At 44.4% G+C, this 18,242-nt stretch overlaps 1 protein-coding gene across 1 annotated transcript in view; it reads left to right on the forward strand.

Moving 5' to 3' along the window:
* Window positions 1-2,513: 2,513 nt before the first annotated feature.
* The window catches only part of PRKRIP1 (PRKR interacting protein 1), a 31,110-nt gene continuing 15,381 nt past the window's right edge, over window positions 2,514-18,242 (forward strand). Inside the window, exons 1-5 of the mRNA XM_077777821.1 lie at window positions 2,514-2,662; window positions 3,405-3,483; window positions 4,704-4,804; window positions 11,659-11,744; window positions 13,257-13,324. Of these exons, the coding sequence (XP_077633947.1) occupies window positions 2,537-2,662; window positions 3,405-3,483; window positions 4,704-4,804; window positions 11,659-11,744; window positions 13,257-13,324 (460 nt within the window). The 5' untranslated portion in view covers window positions 2,514-2,536. The remainder of the gene's footprint in view (window positions 2,663-3,404; window positions 3,484-4,703; window positions 4,805-11,658; window positions 11,745-13,256; window positions 13,325-18,242) is intronic.

The raw sequence follows: 18,242 nt of genomic DNA on the forward strand, positions 1-18,242 counted from the left end.
AGACTCGGCTTAGACACTGAGGTTGTAATTACCAGCTCTATCACACCCACATGCCCCCCCCGCCCTTGTGCACTCATTCACTTCCTTCGCTGACTTAACTTCCATCCAGCAGCTATCTGCCAAGCACCAGCTCTGTGCCAGACCCGGAGGTGGGGGGTGACAGAGAGACGGCTGCTCTCCTGGCTCTTAGCTCTCTGCTGATCCACTATCTTGTGCGTTCATTCATTCCTTATTTATTGAGTGTTCCTTCATTCTTTTGCAGACTCACTGAAATTCCTTTTTCATTCATTCATCCATCCCTTGGTTATCACATTGACACATCCGTTCTTTCTTTCTTTATTTTTCCAGGCAATTTGTTGACTCTCCATCCCTCCCCCCCCTCCTTCCTTCCCTAATTCCTATTTTGCAAGCATTCTGGAAGCACCACTCTACTCGAGGCCAGGATTAGATGCTGGCATTTGGCTCAACCCTCCTCCCAGACTCATGGGTAGGCAGATGGTGAGGACACGCTGTGCTAACTACCATATGCCAGCCATCAGGACCCGGAGCAGGGAGAGCACCAAGAAGGGAGCAACTAACTGCCTGGAAGAGGGAACAGAGGGGCAATCCGAGGAGGCTTCGTGGAGGAGGTAGCATTTAGACAAAGTTAAGAAGGGTGTAGGGCAGTTCTCCAGGGAGGGAAAGGTACTCCAGGTCAAGTCTTTTTTTGTGTGTGGTACATTTGGGGAAAAGTGAGGTACCTGGGTAGCTGGGGTATATGATGTAGGTCACGTGTCCATGACCACATCCAAGTCAAGCTCTCCCTAGGTTCCAGTGACAGACATAGACCAGTCAGGGACTTCTCCTAATTCATCACCCTTGGTCACTGGAAAACCACCCACTATCAGGGGGGCCAGGAAAGGCCTTAGGACATTGACAAAACACCCTGTCAATGGGTCACCTGGTGGAACCGTGACACTCAGTAGGAGAGCTGCCTGGGCTGAGCAGGCTGTGCAGACAGCTGCAACAGTAGTATGTGAGGTGCCTGGGCCCCAGGATCTCATGGTCATCAGCAAGGGTTAATTGTGTACTTTGCTGAGAGCCAGTCTTTGCCCCAGATGTCAAAATTCAGCAGTGAACAGAATGCCCATTCTTTTTTTTTTTAATTTTTGTAATGTTTATTTATTATTGAGACAGAGAGAAACACAGCATGAGTGGAGGAGGGGCAGAGAGAGAGGGAGACACAGAATCCGAAGCAGGCTCCAGTCTCTGAGCTGTCAGCACAGAGCCTGTCGCAGGTCTCAAACTCAGAGTGAGATCGTGACCTGAGCCAAAGTCAGACGCTCCACCGACTGAGCCACCCAAGCGCCCCCAGAATGCCCATTCTTTAGCTGGTGACAAATGATACACAAGAATCTTGGTGGCTCAAGTCGATTAAGCGTCCGTCTTTGGCTCAAGTCATGATCTCACGGTTTATGGGTTCGAGCCCCGCGTTAGGCTCTATGCTGACAGCCAGCTCAGAGACTGGAGCCTGTTTCAGATACTGTGTCTCCCTCTCTCTGTGACCCTCCCCTGCTCATTCTCTCTCTCTCTCAGAAATAAATAAAACATTAAAAAAATTAAAAAAAAAAGAATACTAGCAAATGTGAAGATCATCAGAAATACCCCTGCAGTTGACCAAAAGTGGTTCTGTTGCCTCTTTTGCGGAGGAAGACTACACTGACTTCAACAATGGGTTGTGAAAGAGAATTTATTACAGGATTTGGGCCTGGGTGAAGCGATTTGGGGGAGGGTTCAAGTAAATGGATTTAACTCTAGATTAGACGCTGTCAGGAGGCAACACAATTCCATGACTGGCTGTCCTAATGAATATTTAAAGTGAACCAGAAAAAAAAAGAGAGAGAAATAAAGTGAACCAAGGTTAATGCTTTAAAGAAGCAGCAGTTACTCATAAGAGCCAGAATGAGGATCCAACAATATTCCTGTTTTCATCTACTTCAGACATGATTACAGAGCAGTCTTGTTTATGCCTGTGTGATGTTGGTGTTCTCGGAAATTGTTTACGCCCAACAGCAGGACATCAAAGCCTAGCTGTGAGTCCAAGCCAGCCCCCAGACAGGAAGGGCCCTTTTCTCTTTCTCATAAGATTGTCAGAAACGGGAGGGAGAGTGGACCAGCCCCCAAGGAACGGCCAGGACAAAGGCCCAGGGGCAGAAGGGGATGCTGAGAGCCATTAGCAGGGCTCCCGGAGGCGCCACGACCCGCCTGCCGACTGGAGAGGGCGACGGGGGTCGCACCCTCGGGCGTGCAAGGCCACCTCTCCTGTAGGAACTTGAGCGCTCGGATGCCCTGCTCTGTACAAACAGGAAACGAAAGCAAACGGCTTTCAAGACAGCCCACCCGGCCACGACCTCATGAATATTCAGCAGGATGCTTCCGGCTGACGACTCCGCCCCAGCCCCGCCCCGCAAGAAGACTGCGCTTGCGCTGCTTGCGCGCGGCTCAATCGTCATACGTACGCGCCGTCGCCGCTGGGCGGGATAACTGGAAAGCTGTCATGGCGAGTTCGGCTGCTTCCTCGGTGCGACCGCCGAGGCCCAAGAAAGAGCCACAAGCGCTCGTCATCCCCAAGAATGCGGCAGAAGAGCAGAAGCTCAAACTGGAGCGGCTCATGAAGAACCCGGTGAGACGAGGCACTGGTTCGACTCCTCCGAGTCCCTTTCCGTTCCAGCGCTTCTGCGGATTCGCGGGCCCACCTCCCCCATCTCCAAACTTAGGAACTCAGTGCCCGAACTCCAGGGTCAGCCCTTAGGAAGGAGTAGGCTACCTTGGAGACATTGAGCTTCTTCTGTCCTTATGTTGGAGCCCAGCCTGGATGAGGGTGCTGTGGAGCGGCTTCCCGTGCCTTTAGACACTTCTAGTTTAACTTTCTGTGAACAGAAGCGTTGCCTGGAAAAATAAAATTCATGGGTTAGCACAAGGGTTTATTTTCTTCTAAACAGCACCGATTGTTAGAGAGGCATTGGCCAGGCCACCCGGAGCAAGTCCCTCCCTGTGTCGGGGTCTCGATTCCCTCAGTCATAAAAATAATTGGATGAGGTCTCTTACACCTTTGGCTAGAAAGAGTTGACACTACATGTAGTAGAGTTAGGGTTAGAGGTTTCCAGCCATAAGTGGTGACTTACGTTTCTGAATTCTGTTTTGGAAAGTTAAGTGTAGCCTGGCAAGGCCATGGGCCGTGGGAGGCCCCAAAGTATATGGGATGAAGTAAATCTAAGGCAGCGAAGAAAATCAGCTGTAGGTCCAAGAAGCAAAGCAGCCTTTGGATTTCTTCACCAATCCAGTTAAAACTGCTTTGGTTTTAAGAGATATGAATTTGTCAGCAGGTTTGTGCTTAAAAATGCTTTTGTGTTTAAATGTTGCAGGACAAAGCAGTTCCAATTCCAGAAAAAATGAGTGAATGGGCACCCCGGCCACCCCCAGAATTTGTTCGAGATGTAATGGGTAATGTCTTATGTGTGGTTATGGGTAAATACAATTTTTGAAGCGTAGATATGAAAAACCGCAGTTATTATCTGTTAATTAGATCTATAATAGGAAAAAAAAGTTCACTGTTTTAGTAATTTTGTACTTAAAGCAAAAAGGTATTGTTGCTTAGTTTGACATTAGATAATTGTCTTCTGCATTTTTTTTTTTTTTAAGTTTACTTATTTATTTAGAGAGTCCGCGAAAGCAGGGAAGGGGCAGAGAGGGGGAGAGAGAGAGAGAATCCCGAGCAGGCCCTACTCTCGAACCTACGAATTGTGAGATCATGACTGAGCTGAAATCAGAGTCAGGAGCTCAACCGACTGAGCCATCCAGGAGCCCCTTCTGTGTTGTTTAAATAACATGTATTTTTTTTAATCTAACTGGAAATAGTTTTACTATTTTGGGGGTTGAAAGTTAACATACTGGGGCGCCTGGGTGGCTCATCGGTTAAGCATCCGACTTCGGCTCAGGTCATGATCTCACGGTTTGTGGGTTTGAGCCCTGCATGGGGCTCTGTGCTGACAGCTCAGAGCCCGGAGCCTGCTGCAGATTCTGTGTCTCCCTCTCTCTCTGACCCTCCCGTGCTCACACTGTCTCTCTCTCTCTCTCTCTCAGAAATAAATAAAACATTAAAAGAAAAAAAAAAAGAAAGTTAACGTCCTGATTATAAAGAGTAATAACAGAGGTATGAAAAATTTTGAAGCCCCATAATTCCATCTTTCCCCTTGTAACATTCTGCTATAGCCTTCTAAACACCCATAGTCAAAACCACTCATGTTTAAGAAAAAATGATTTTTTAAAATATGGCTATTCTACACATACTATTTAATAACCTACTTTTTTACTTTAATGTACACGGACGTCTTTTCAGCCCAGTAGAAATTTAGTGTGTCAAGTGTGAAATCATCTGGCTGGGGAGGGAAAAGTCTGAAGCTATCTTCTAGGTTTCTAGTCACTTAACTGCAGACTCTTAACTACTATGTTAGAGTGGAATTTTTAATGACTTCACCTTCAACATTCATGCAACAATTATTTAATGATGCCTACACTATGCAAATCACTGCCACATTCTGGAGTTCGATGGGGCATGGGCCTTTCCATTACTTCCAGTTTCTTTTTTTGGTCCCTTTTGATTCAGGGCAGCCTGTGTCGGTAACTGGATTTCATTAAGAACTCTGGACTCTTCCTGGCTATAGGTTCAAGCGCTGGGGCTGGCAGTGGAGAGTTCCATGTGTACAGGCATCTGCGCCGGAGAGAGTACCAGCGGCAGGACTACATGGATGCCATGGCTGAGAAGGTCAGTGAGTGAAGAGGCTGGCGGGGCCGAGGTTTGGGCAATGTGCACCTGGGACTTTTAGGAAAAAGCTGCTGTTCTTTGTTTGTTTCGAGAAAGAGAGAGTCTGCGGGGGAGGGGCAGAGAGAATCCCAAGTAGGCTCCTGGCTGTCAGCACAGAGCCTGATGTGGGGCTCAATCTCAGGAACCATAAGATCATGACCTAAGGTGGGCGCTTAACTGAGCCACCCAGGCGCCCCTGGAAAGGGCTGTAAAGAAGAGGAGATACACCTGGCTCCTGACTTTTCTGACGGCTGCCTTTGTAAGTCAGCATGAGAAGAAGACCTCAGGTAAATCCATGTTGCTCCTGGGTCAGATTCAGCACATCTGGATGGGAGATATATGAGAGGAGGGAGTCTTCCCTGTGGGTCCAAGGGACAGCAGAGTCCCCTCTCCCTTCCAGGCCATTTGCTGTGAAATGGAATAGAAAGCAGGCTCTCTCGCATCATTTGAGTTATTCTCATTCTGTTTTTCTCTTTTTGGCTGAATGCCTATAATTCCATTCAGCTGTGTGTTTGGTCTGACTAGTGTGTGTGCCTATGTCTACTTTGAGTTGTCTAGCATAGAGATTGGAATTTCTTCATGACGGGTGTCAAATAATTAAGAATGAGGAATGGCTTTAGAAATTGAGGGGTACCTGGGTGGCTCAGTCGGTTAAGCGTCCAATTTAGGCTCAGGTTATGATCTCACGGTTCGTGGTTTTGAGCCCCATGTCAGGCTCTGTGCTGACAGCTCAGAGCCTGGAGCCTGCTTCTATTCCCTGTCTCTCTCTCTCTCTCTCTCTCTCTCTCTCTCTCTCTCTCTCTCTCTCTGCCTCTCCCCCACTCATGCTCTGTGTGTCTCTTTTTCAAAAATAAAGTTAGAAATTGTATTATAAGAACTATTAAGCGGGGTGCCTGGGTGGCTTAGTCGGTTAAGCGTCCGACTTTCACTTAGGTCATGATCTCGCGGTTTGCGGGTTCGAGCTCCGCATCGGGCTCTGTGCTGACTGCCACCTCAGAGCCTGGAGCCTATTTCAGAGTCTGTATCTCCCTCTCTCTCCTAGAAATAAATAAAAATATTTTTTAAAAAATTAAATAAAAAAAAATTTAAAAAAAGAACTATTAAGCTTTTTATTACCTGACTGGAAGGTCCAGAAATGTCTTTCTGATTGTTCTTTAAAAATGCTCTTTGGACATTTCGCTTGTTTTATTTTTCAGAGAGAATTTTGGAGTTATTTTATCCACACCAGAAACCGTGTTGGATTTTTGTTGTTGTTACTAGAATTGAGTTGAATCTGTCACTTAAACTGAATGAGAATGGATGTTATAGTGTTATTCCCTCTAAAAACTTTTATCGTTTTTGTTTAAGTCTTTCTGTGTCTCTCAATGATGATTTATCGAGATTTGATATTTATCTCACTATGTTTGTTCATAGATTTTAAGTTTGAGGAGGGTTTGTTTTTAAGTAGGTCCCATGCCCAATGTGAGGCTCAAACTCACAACCCTGAGATCAAGAGTTGCGAGGTCTACTCACTGAGCCAGCTAGGCACCCCAAAGATTTTAAGTTGTTTTTTTTTTTAATTTGTTTATTTGGAGAGAGAGAAAGTGCCAAGTTGGGGAGGGACAGAGAGAGAAAGATAATCCCAAGCAGGCTCCACACTGTCACTGCAGAGGTTGGTGCAGGACTTGAACCCATGAACCGTGAGATCATGACTTGAGCCAAAGGCAGACACTTAGCCTACTGAGCCACCCAAGGGCCCCCAAGATTTTAAGTTGGTTTTTTTTTTTATTGCAATGGTTGTAGATGCTCCTTTATATTTTATTCTTAATTTTATTTATTAGTAAAAATCAGAAAAAAAATACTGATATTTCAGTGCTCTTCTCTTTTCTCACCTGGCTATTAATATAAAAACCAAATATTATTTGGCGAATTCTTTGTGACTCCCACATTTGATTTCTCCTTTTACCATGCATTAGAGATTGCCCCTCATTCTTAATCTTACAACATGCACTGGAAAAGACCTTTTCCTCAGTCTGACTATGGTGCCTTTTTTTCATGGAATACATTTGTGTGTTTTAGAGAGATTCACATACTTTACAATGATATGTATTTGTGTTGTGAACTCACCACCTTGAGATCAAGACCTGAGCTGAGATAAAGAGTCAGACACTTAACTGACTGAGCCACCCAGGCACCCCTTAGTTGCTTTTTATAAAGGAGGAAACCACTTTAGCCAGTAGCATGTGATTTTCTAATAATTCACTTCAAAAAAAATTAGACTAACTGTAGGACTTCTTCCTATGTTTCAAATAATCATTCACAAGGGGCACCTGGGTGGCTCAGTCAGTTAAACGTCCGACTTCGGCTCAGGTCATGATCTCACAGTTTGTGAGTTAAAGCCCTGCATCTGGCTCTGCACTGACAGCTCAGAGCTAAGAACCTGCTTCAGATTCTGTGTCTTCCTCTGTCTCTGCCCCTCCCCAGCCTGTCTCTCTCTCAAAAATAAACAAACATTAAAATAATCATTCACAAAAATAGAATACTACTTAGCAATAAAAAGGAACAAACTACTGATATATGCAATAACGTGGATGATTCTTAAAATGTATGTTGAGTGAAAGAAGCCTTGCATAAAAGAGACCACATTGTATAATCCTATTTACATGAAGTTCTACTTGAGGCAAAACTAATCTATGTTAAAAAAAAAAAGGCAGGAGCTCCTGGGAGTGGGATCAACAGTGTGGGATCAAGCCCTGCACCTGCTCTGCACTAACAGCAAAGCCTGCTTGGGATTCGCTCTCACTCTTGTTCTGTCAAAGTAAAATAAACATTTTTTAAAAAATCAGAATAATAGTAGTTTCTGAGAGTTGGATAGGAAGAGGTATGAGGGAACTTTCTGGTGTGATCACATTGTACCAGCTCCAGATTTGATCATTTTGGTGTATGTATTACCTTAAATGGAAAAAAAATAGAAAAACCGTTAACAGATATTAAATTCTAGTTAATGATACGCATGTTTAAGTCTTTAGAGGTGAAATGTCCTAGTGTCTGCAGCTTACTTTGAAATGCGTTAAAAAGAAATAGGATGAATTGATGGACGAATAGAGGTGTAGAGAGGTGGACTCTCGTGTGCTAGCGCATGTCGCAAAATGTCCCCTGTAGGATCCTGGCAGTGGTTATATAGACTATAGAATTTCTTCAGCTTTTCTATGTTTGAAATTTTCTGACATAAAACACAAGGAAAGAATTAAAGGGATAGACATGATAACAGAAGAAAATAGGTAAAAATGTACTGGAACGGCCAAAATTGAGTTTGAAAAATATCTTTACGACTGGAACGGAATGGATTCACTGCCGTGGTGGTTTTCACCTGTTGTTTGCTTGTCCTGCGGCCTCTCTTGGCCCCCAGTGTTGGTGGCGCTTCTCCAGCTCCTCCCATCCTCTGGAGGTGACATTCCCCATTCAGGGTGGGGAGGTTTTGGTGGCAGGTCACACCTCTACCTGGTCACCGTAGTGGGTTTTCCACTACCAGGAATAAACAAAACTCTGTGTAGAAACTATCAGAAGCACTGTTTCCATGTTGAAACTACTTTAGGGGGAAGGAAACAGCAGGCTCTTGGCTCAGCTACCATCAGCTAGTCTGGGTTTTATATATTGATTGAAGACCCAGAGAAAATACAGAAACTGTTTCACAAAACTTGAATCCACACAGACACACAGGTTCTTTATTTCACACGGTGAAAGACAGGCTCTGAGGTTAGAAGAAACAGAGAGGCGAGAGTGTCCTCACCTTACACGGGGCGCCGCCACCGGAAGTCGTGCGGTGGCTCCCAGCCAGCAGGGCTGGTGGTTCCCTCCTCAGCTCAGCTGCTCCGTGGCAGTGAGACAGGCCATGTGCTTTTCCTTTTAAGTCGTGTGCTTTCTGGTGCTCTAATGGGAGCTGACTTCCTTGAAAGGAGTCCCAACTTGGGGCTCGATCCCTCAACTGACTGAGCCACCCAGGCACCCCTATTTTATTTTTTTAGTGATGTCTATACCCAGTGAGGGGCTGGAACTCACCACCCCAAGATCAAGAGTCACACATTCTTCTGACTGAGCCAGCCATGCATCCTGACCCCTCTTTCTTACTTCATGATTTCTGCTCTTAGAGAGTTTCTGTGTCACTCTAAGCAGAGCCACATAGCCCTGGCAGTACAGACCCGCAGAGGTGTTGAAGCCACCTTGTCCTCTGCTGGCCCCTTATTTACCCCACTGACCTTTAAGACTTTGACTAGAAGAAAGAGATGAGATTTTTATTTTTCTTTTCTTTCTTTTTTTTTTTTTTTTTTGAGCAATAGAGCATGAGTGGGGGAGGGGCAGAGAGAGAGACAGACAGACAGAATCTGAAGCAGGCTCCAGGCTCTGAGCTGGATGCGGGACTCGAACTCCTGAGCCGTGAGATCATGACTTGAGCTAAAGTCAGACGTTTAACCGACAGAGCCACCCAGGCACCCCAGAGACAGCATTTTAGATCATTGTATCTTTGTGGTTTACAAGTGGTTTCTAGTAAGTCATCAAATGTCATTCTTCCTGAAGCCTCTGGAAGAGAGGAATTGGTCTTTCCCCCATTTTATAGGTGAGAAAACTAAGGCTTAGAGACAGGGAGCTGCTAGGAAGGAATCATACAAGGGTTGGGTATGTACAGATGTGTGTACACTTGCATGTGCCTGTATTACACATGTGTGTGCTTAGTGGGGGGGATGGCACTGGGGCTTGTCCTGCTGTGGAGTCTGTCACCTGATAACCGTCATCAGTTAGGGCTTGAAAATTCCACGGTTCCACCTCTCTGGCCCTTCTGTCTGTTGAGCCCAGGTCACCAGGCGGAAAGAACGTGTTCCTGTGTGTCTTCTCTACTCTCAGTTCTCTACTCTTCTGACACTTATGGTCACCAAATATGTGGGGATTTCTCTCACACCAAGCAATTCTGGGACTCTAGCTGAGTGTCCTACAATGTAACTCAATCCTGATGTCATCCACCAGGCCATCCCATCCAATACTACATGTTCAGGGCTCAGTCCCATGAGCCTGCCTCCCTGCCCCCAACCACCCCAAAGGCCAATCCCAGGCCCAGGCATTGTTCCCCGTGTTTCTGACTGACTGGTTGTGAATTAGAGGTTTCCCGTGACTCCCTCTGGTTCAGTTACTTTGCTCAGAGGGGCTCACAGAACTCAGGAGAAGCCAGGTGGAAGAAGCAGTCCCAGAGCTTCCATCCCCTCCCAGTACCTCCACATGTTCACCAACTCAGAAGCCATCTGAACCCCATCTTTTTGGAGTTTTGGAGGCATTACTACCAAGGCATGATTGATTAGATCATTGGCATTTGGCATGTCAGCCTGCAGCTCCTCTTCCTCCCTGGAGCCCAGGAGGTGGGGCTAAGAGTTACTGTGGTGACCAGTCCTGTTCCTTAAGCGCTTTCTAGAAGTCCCTTGTTAACTTAAAACTCCTGTGGTTGAAAAGGGGCTTGTTATAAAAAAGACACCATTTCACCTTTCTCTCTGGACTTATTCCAGGAACTGGGAATGTAATTAAGTATTATAATAAAAAATGCCCCTGTGGCTCTTATATAGGAAATTTATAAGAGTTTTTGGAACCATGTTCCAGAAGTAATGGATAAAAACCAAATACAGTTGACTCTTTTTTTTTTTAATTTTTTCTTTTTTTAAATTTTATTTCTGAGAGAGACCGTGTGAGCAGGGGAGGGTCAGAGAGAGAGGGAGACACAGAATCTGAAGCAGGCTCCAGGCTCTGAGCTGTCGGCACAGAACCCGACGTGGGGCTCGAACCCACAAACCGTGAGATCATGACCTGAGCCGAAGTCAAACGCTTAACTGACTGAGCCACCCAGGTGCCCCTACAGTTGACTCTTGAACAGTGAGGTGATTAGGGGCACCAACCCCCTTACCATACAGTAAAAAAATCTGTATATAACTTTTGACTTTCCTAAAACTCTTCATAACCTTAACTATTAAATTGTTTTAACGTTTATTTATTTATTTTTGAGAGAGTGAGACAGACCATGAACGGAGGAGGGGCAGAGAGAGGGAGACACAGAATCCGAAGCAGGCTCCAGTCTCCAATCTGTCAACACAGAGCTTGGTGCCGGGCTCAAACTCATGAACTGTGAGATCATGACCTGAACTGAAGTCAGACGCTCCACAGACTAAGCCACCCAGGCACCCCCTAATAGCCTTAACTATTGACCTAAAGCCTACTGATAATATGAATAGCCAATTAACACCTATTTTTTGTTACATATATTCATATTATATACTGTATTCTTATAATAAAGTGAGAGAAAAGAATGTTAAGAAAATACTGAGGATTTACAGGAGAGAAAAGAGGAAGGAAGGATGAATTAAGGACTGTTTGTCTTTTCAGAGAAGAGAGAAAATACATTTACAGTACTAGACTATATTTATTGAAAAAAATCCACATGTAGGTGGACCTGCATAATTCAAACCTGTGTTGTTCAAAGATCAGCTGTGTATATTTCTTATTATAAATGACAGTATCCCACTAGCCAAGGCCCTGGCTGTATAGGTAGTAATTCTGCCTCTGCCCTCAGGGAATGCACAGTGTGCACCTTCTCCTCTCCTATTTTGTTGTGCATGACTGTTACCTCACTGAACGGATGGAGTAACTTTGGCCATCGGAGAGCCAGATCCTGTTGGGCAACCTCTTATGGTTAAGGTGGCCCTGGAGACCTGGATGTGCCTTTGGCACCCCCCAGTGATGTGACATCCAGAGCTGTCTTCCCCAGCCCAGAGTGTGTCTAAATGATGTGGTTTTTTTCACAGCAAAAATTGGATGCAGAGTTTCAGAAGAGACTGGAAAGGAATAAAATTGCTGCAGAGGAGCAGACAGCAAAGCGTCGAAAAAAGCGGTAAGGGCTTTGTGGCTTCTCATAACCAATGAAACCTAAAGGCAGGAAATGTGAAAGCTGGTAAAGGAGTTGTCCTTGCGGTCAGCAGTTCACCTTTCAACCTGTCAAGGTCTTACGTGTTACCCAGTAGAGGAATCGCCTTTCTTTCAGTAACTGAGAAGAGGTTAAGTCACTGACTACCGCTGCATCCCCCCTCCCCCTACAGATTCTCCATAGCTCAGGTCAGCACTTTGGTGAGCACTTGGATTTCTGGGTCTCCTCACCTTCTGTATTTTAACACCAAGTTTAATAATATGTTGTGAATAAACTTTCCTTAGCTTGTTCCTTAAATTAGGATGTGTGACTTCCCTCAGTGACATTACGTGAGCGCGTAAACTACATGTGTATATGTTTTAATAAATACTCCCTCGACCTTTAGAGAGCTGAGCAGGATTCTGAAAACAGTCCTTAATTCTTCCTTCCTTCCTTCCTTCCTTCCTTCCTTCTAGCAAGCTTATTTATTTACTTTGAGAGAGAGCATGAGCAGAGTAGGGGCAGAAAGGGGGGAGAGAGAGAGAATCCTAAGCAGGCTCCACACTGTTGGTACAGAGCCCTATGCAGGACTGGAACTCACTAACTGTGAGATTATGACCTGTGCTGAAATCAAGAGTCAGATGCCTCACCAACTGAGTACCCAGGCATCCCTGAACAGTCCTTAATTCTTAGTCTGTTTCTGGCAATCTGTTAATTTACTGGGAGAGTCCTTTTTCATTTGCTTTCCAATTGGCATAGTAAATGTAGTTAAAGAGCACATCTATATGCTACAACTTGATTCCATCTCTTTTTCTGTTTTATATGTTTTCTTTTACCATGTTCCAGTTTCTACATGTAGAATTAAATAAAAAATAAAACTTGTAAAGCTGTAACATTTCACGTGGAAATGCTGCCCAGCCTTCACCAGCTTTAGAAATCTGACCTTTGCTGATGGCTGCAACAAAGCATCACCTAAAATACATACATACATACAGTCCCTAAATATCTTGGAATGAAAAAATCTCTAATGTTTCTGAGATTGTTTTAATCACCTCAGGACTCTGAAAGGTTGTTTATTTATTTATTTTTTTTTTTATGTTTTATTTATTTCTGAGAGAGAGAGACAGTGTGAGCAGGGGAGGGTCAGAGAGAGAGGGAGACACTGAGTCCGAAACAGGCTCCAGGCTCTGAGCTGTCAGCACAGAGCCCGACATGGGGCTCGAACTCACAAACCGTGAGATCATGACCTGAGCCGAAGTCGGATGCCCAACCGACTGAGCCCCCCAGGCGCCCAAGGTTGTTTCATTTTGATTCAAGAAGAAAACAGCTTGGTAATTCTGATGGTGTTGGAGCTGAATCATGAGAAAGTATTTCTTCCATTTCATTATTGTAGTGTTTGTCTGATTGTAAGGTCTTTAAACATCCTATGAGTAGTTGTTTGTTTTCTAAAATACACAGTAAGGTATTTAGGGAATTAATGTATTGATTTTATATTTGTAGCCAGAAGTTGAAAGAGAAGAAATTATTGGCAAAGAAGATGAAACTTGAACAGAAGAAACAGAAAGAAGGTGAGTGGTAACTGCTTTTATTGGTTGTGACCTTGCTCAGTGTTGGTCCCCAGGGCTGACCTGTCAGGAGTCTGGAGGTGGTTGGTGGCCACTGAAGATGAGAGGACTTCCCTCCGTTAGTTAAGACTCCTTTCATTGCAGGTGTCAGAATGTTAAACTGGTGTGAGCAAAAAGAAGGATACTGGCTGGGTCAAGTCAGGACAGACCGCCCTTCGGGGATGGCTAAGTGGGCTTGGCGATGTCACTGGCATTCTCTGTCTCCCTCTGTCCCTTGGCTCCTTGTCCGCAGTCAGGTGCAGGCCCTCCCTGTGGTTGTGGGGTACCTGGGGCTGTGCCAAGCCTCATTCTTGTCCAGTAGGAGAGACTGAGGGGATGTCCCTAGCAAAAGTGTGTTTGTGTGCTTTTGTCCTTTGATTGAGTCACTTGGGAAGTCAGTTAAGAATGCTCTGGGCTATTAAAAAAAACAACAACAAATCAGAAAAGTAGCAGTAGTTGAACACAGAGGAGTTCATTTCTCTTACATGATAAGAAATCTCTCTTACATGATAAGAATCTGGTGGTAGGGGGCCACCTGTTGCGTTTCAGCAGCTCCGGAGCGGCAGGCCCAGCATCCCCTTCACCTCTATTGGGCCTTTACTTTGTGGGTGTGAGGTGGCTGCTGCATCTCCTGGCATATTACCTGTGTCCAAAGGGGAAAGAAGGGGTACTTGTCTGGTCTGTCTTCTGTTTTAACAGAAGAGCAAAAGATCCCCTAGAAGTGCCCAACAGATGTCATTTTATATTTCATAGGTCACTTTGCCATCCCTTGCTGCTGTTAAGCTAGATGAATAGAAAACCGAATTGTTGTGACTATGTTTAACCTGTCGTGATTGAGCACTGGGGGGTACATTGCCACCCTAGACTGGGGTAAGAGTCTGTTAACAAGGACGAGTGGGGTGAGTCCTGTGTCAGTATCCCTCAGTGCTGCCAGCCATGTCCACCTCTGAGCACACCACGTGGCCAGAGGTGCCGGCCACTCCCTAAGAGTCCCTGAGCTGAGAATCCGGGAAGGAGGGGCCTCAGATGGAAAGGACCAAAGATGCTAAGAGACCAGAATACAACAAATGCATACCCCATTACTGAATTGGTGGTTTTCCCCTGATTAACTAGGCATGTTCCTGGTTGGACAGTTGTAATTTTTGATCTTAAGATAAAGTCAGAGTTTCACTGACATACTCAATATGATCAGTTTCCTTCCAGGATCAGTTTCCTTATGATTTGTAAATATCCTGTGTGACACACTCGATATGGTACAGTTGTAGACTGTTCCGCACCATTTCTTAGAGTAACTTATTTTACAGCACTAAAATGTGATTGCTAGGACCTCATCCCTGAAATAAACGACCTCATTATTTTCCCAGCCCTCTTTCTCCCCACACCACAGAGGAACACGGAAGTACTTGATCCAAGGGATGGAGGATTGGGCACAGAAGCCAGTCTCATGGTTTTTTTTTGTTTGTTTTTCATTTTATTTATTTTAGAGGGGGTGAGCACCTGTGTGTGAGTAGGGGAGAGAGAGAAGGAGAGAGACTCCCAAACAGGCATCACACTCAGTGCAGAGCCCGATGCAGGGCTCAATCCCATGACCCTGGGATCATGACCTGAGCCAAAATCAAGAGTTGGACGTTCAACCAACTAAGCCACCCAGGTGCCCCAAGCCAGTCTCATGTTATGTTGAGGGAGATCTTGTAGTTTGGACCCATAACATCAGCATATAGAAAGGTCCTTGGCTCTGGATGATTTATTTTTCCTTTGTGTTGTCATTGCTGTTATTTAATGTTTAGTGAATTTCTCGAACTAATTTTGTAAAGCCTGCATTCTCTGTTGAGTCTGCTTTGTTAGCTTAGTGGTCAGCTGAAGATTAGAAATTTCCTTGAACTTAGAAGTCTCACAGTCTTTGCTGAGGGTCTCTGTGTATCTATTGGAACATACCTTCAACATCTTGGCAGGCAGTTTACAATTTGCCTTAGCCTTCACGCCCTCCTTGCACAGAGCTTCAGGGTCAGCCACAGGTGAGATCAGGGCCATCACTGGTCTTTCTTAGATGTGTACACAGCTCCACATGTGGCTGTCTAAATTCTCAACTTTTCCTCTTAGGTTTTGATGGATTTCTTGATTGCTTCAACTCTTACCACCTTAGGCAGCTGCAATGTTAAACAGTTGCCACTGGTTGTTTTTGATAGACACCCTTGGGAAAGGGTTGTTTGCACTGAGGTTGAATAAAGATAAGCCTTGGGAGTGGAAGTTTCTGGGGAGCAGCTAGATAGGTCAAATAGGGACAGTGCTCTGGGTATGGAACTTCTGAGGACCTTCCCACACAGTTTTCTTCCTCCAGTGGCTGCCAGGCAGCTGGCTTCCACATTTGCTGTGGTGATGAGGGCAGCCTTGGATATGGTGAGAGAGAGAAGTTGGAATACCACAGAACTTGCTGTACTTACCAAGAGTCAGCCATTTTTCTTGAACAGTCCGAGGAACATTTCTAGAGTTCTGAACAAATTGTTTTTTGACAGTTGTCAATGTTCTTTATTATTTTTATGGAGGAGCAGATTTTTAGAGGTCCTTACTTTGCCATTCTGAAAGTGCTTCCATCCCTTTAAACTTTACCCTATTTTTTCTGAAATGTTTCTTGGGGGCACCTGGGTGGCTCGGTCGGTTGAGCGTCTGACTTCGGCTCAGGTCATGATCTCCAGGTTCGTGAGTTCAAGCCCAACATCAGGCCTGCTGCTGTCAGCGCAGAGCCTACTTCAGATCCCCTGTCCCCATCTCTCTGCCCCTCCCCTGCTTGCACTCTCCCAGAAATAAATAAAACATTTAAAAAATACATGTTTCCTCAGGCACCTGGGTGGCTCAGTAGGTTGGGCATCTGACTTCAGCTCAGGTCATGATCTCACAATTTGTGGGTTCAAGCCTTGTGTCAGGCTCTGCACTGGCAGCTCAGAGCCTGGAGCCTCCTTCAGATTCTGTCTCCCTTTCTCTCTCTTCCCCTCCCCTGCTTGGTCTCTCTCTCAAAAATAAATAAGGAAACATTTAAAAATAAATAAAATGCATTTAAAAACTTTAAAAACAATTTTCTTAAAAAATAGGTTTCATGTAGATATCAGATGATTGAGTAATTTTTTTCCCATTCTGAGAGTCTCTTTTTATATTGATCTGTTTGGATTTTAGGGCTACCATTTTATTTGGGGGTTCTGTGGTTCCTTCTGTATTTCTGTTTCTTTTTCTCTGTCTTTTGTATTATTTGAACATTAAAAAATTTTTTTTAATGTTGTTGTTTTCTGAGAGAGAGAGAGAGCGAGAAAGAGCGTGAGCAAGGGAGGGTCAGAGAGAAGGAGATACAGAATCTGAAACAGGCTCTAGGCTCTGAGCTGGCTGTCAGCACAGAGCCCGACACGGGGCTCGAACCCACAAACCGTGAGATCATGACCTGAGCCAAAGTCGGACGGTCAGCCGACTGAGCCACCCAGGTACCTCTGAACATTTTTATTATCCCGTTTTAATGTGTAATGTTTAATTCTGTTTTTAACTATATCTCTTTGTAGCTTTTTAGTAGTTCCTCTAGAGCTTGCCATATATGTACTGTTTTCACAGTCTACTTAGAACCAGTATTCAAGTAGAGTGTGGAAATTTCTCACCATATAGGCCCCCTGACCTTTTATGTTTATGTGGCTCTTATGTATTACACCTACATACATTGAAAACTCTAGTGGGTAATGTTATTATTTTCATTTTTCAGTCATCCAGTACATTTTAAGGATCTTGAGGAGAATTGTCTAGAATGGTAAATAGTAACCAGATAGTTACCATTTCTGTTCTTCTTCCTTTGTCCCTGATGTTCCACACTTACCTCTGGCATCATTTCCCTTCCGTCTGAAGAACTTCCTTCAGTCATTTGGTTAGAAGAGGTCTGCTGGCTATTAATTTTCTTGGCTTTTCTTCATATGAAGCTGTCTTTATATCACCTTTGTTCCTGAAGGACATTCTCACTAGATGCAAAATTTGGGGGTTACTTGGGTGACTCACTTAGTTAAGTGCCCAACTCTTGATTTTGGCTCAGGTCATGATCTCACTGTTCATGAGTTTGAGCCCCACATCAGGTCATGATTTCCCGGTTTCAGAGTTCGAGCTCCATACTCCTTGCGGAGCCTGCGAGGGATTCTCTCTCTCTCCCTCTCTCTCTTCCCCTCCCCTGCCTGCTCTCACTTGCTCACTCTCAATCTCTCCCTCTGCCCCTCTCTCAAGTAGATAAACTTTAAAAAAAAAAAATTAAGGTTGGTAGTTTTTTCTTTCAGCACTTTAGAAATACCATTCCACTTTCTTTGCCCTGCATGGTTTCTGATGAAAATTTTGTAATCCTTCAAGTTGTTCTATCATTATTTTTCTCTGGCTGCTTTTAATATTTGTATCTTCAATGTCAACAGTTTGATTATGTGTCTGCACATGGATTTGTTTTAATCCTGTTTGGAGTCCACTGAGTTACTCAAATCTATAGTCCTGTATGTCTTTTGTCAAATTTGGAATAAATTTTTTTCAACCTTTCTTGTTTCTGTTCTTCCTATTGGATAATTCCTACTGATCTGACTTGAGACTATGTCTTTCCCATGCCATCTCTCTTCTGCTGTTGATCCTATACTATGTTTTTTTCAGAAAAGTTCTAAAATTTCCACTAGATTCTTCTTTATATGCAGCCTTCTATTCGCTGCAGTTTTCTATCTTTCCATTCATTTCAAGGGTGTTCACTCTTCCTGGAAAAATTTCTAAGTAGCTGCTTTAAAGTATTTGTTAACTCCAGCATCTAAGTCATCTTAGCATCAGCATTTGTTGATTATCTTTCCCCATGCAAGTCGAGATTTTCCTGATTTTTCATATGCCTGGTAATTTT

This window comes from Crocuta crocuta, unplaced genomic scaffold, assembly GCF_008692635.1.
Source record: "Crocuta crocuta isolate KB4526 unplaced genomic scaffold, BGI_CrCroc_1.0 scaffold217, whole genome shotgun sequence".
Lineage (NCBI taxonomy): Eukaryota > Metazoa > Chordata > Mammalia > Carnivora > Hyaenidae > Crocuta > Crocuta crocuta.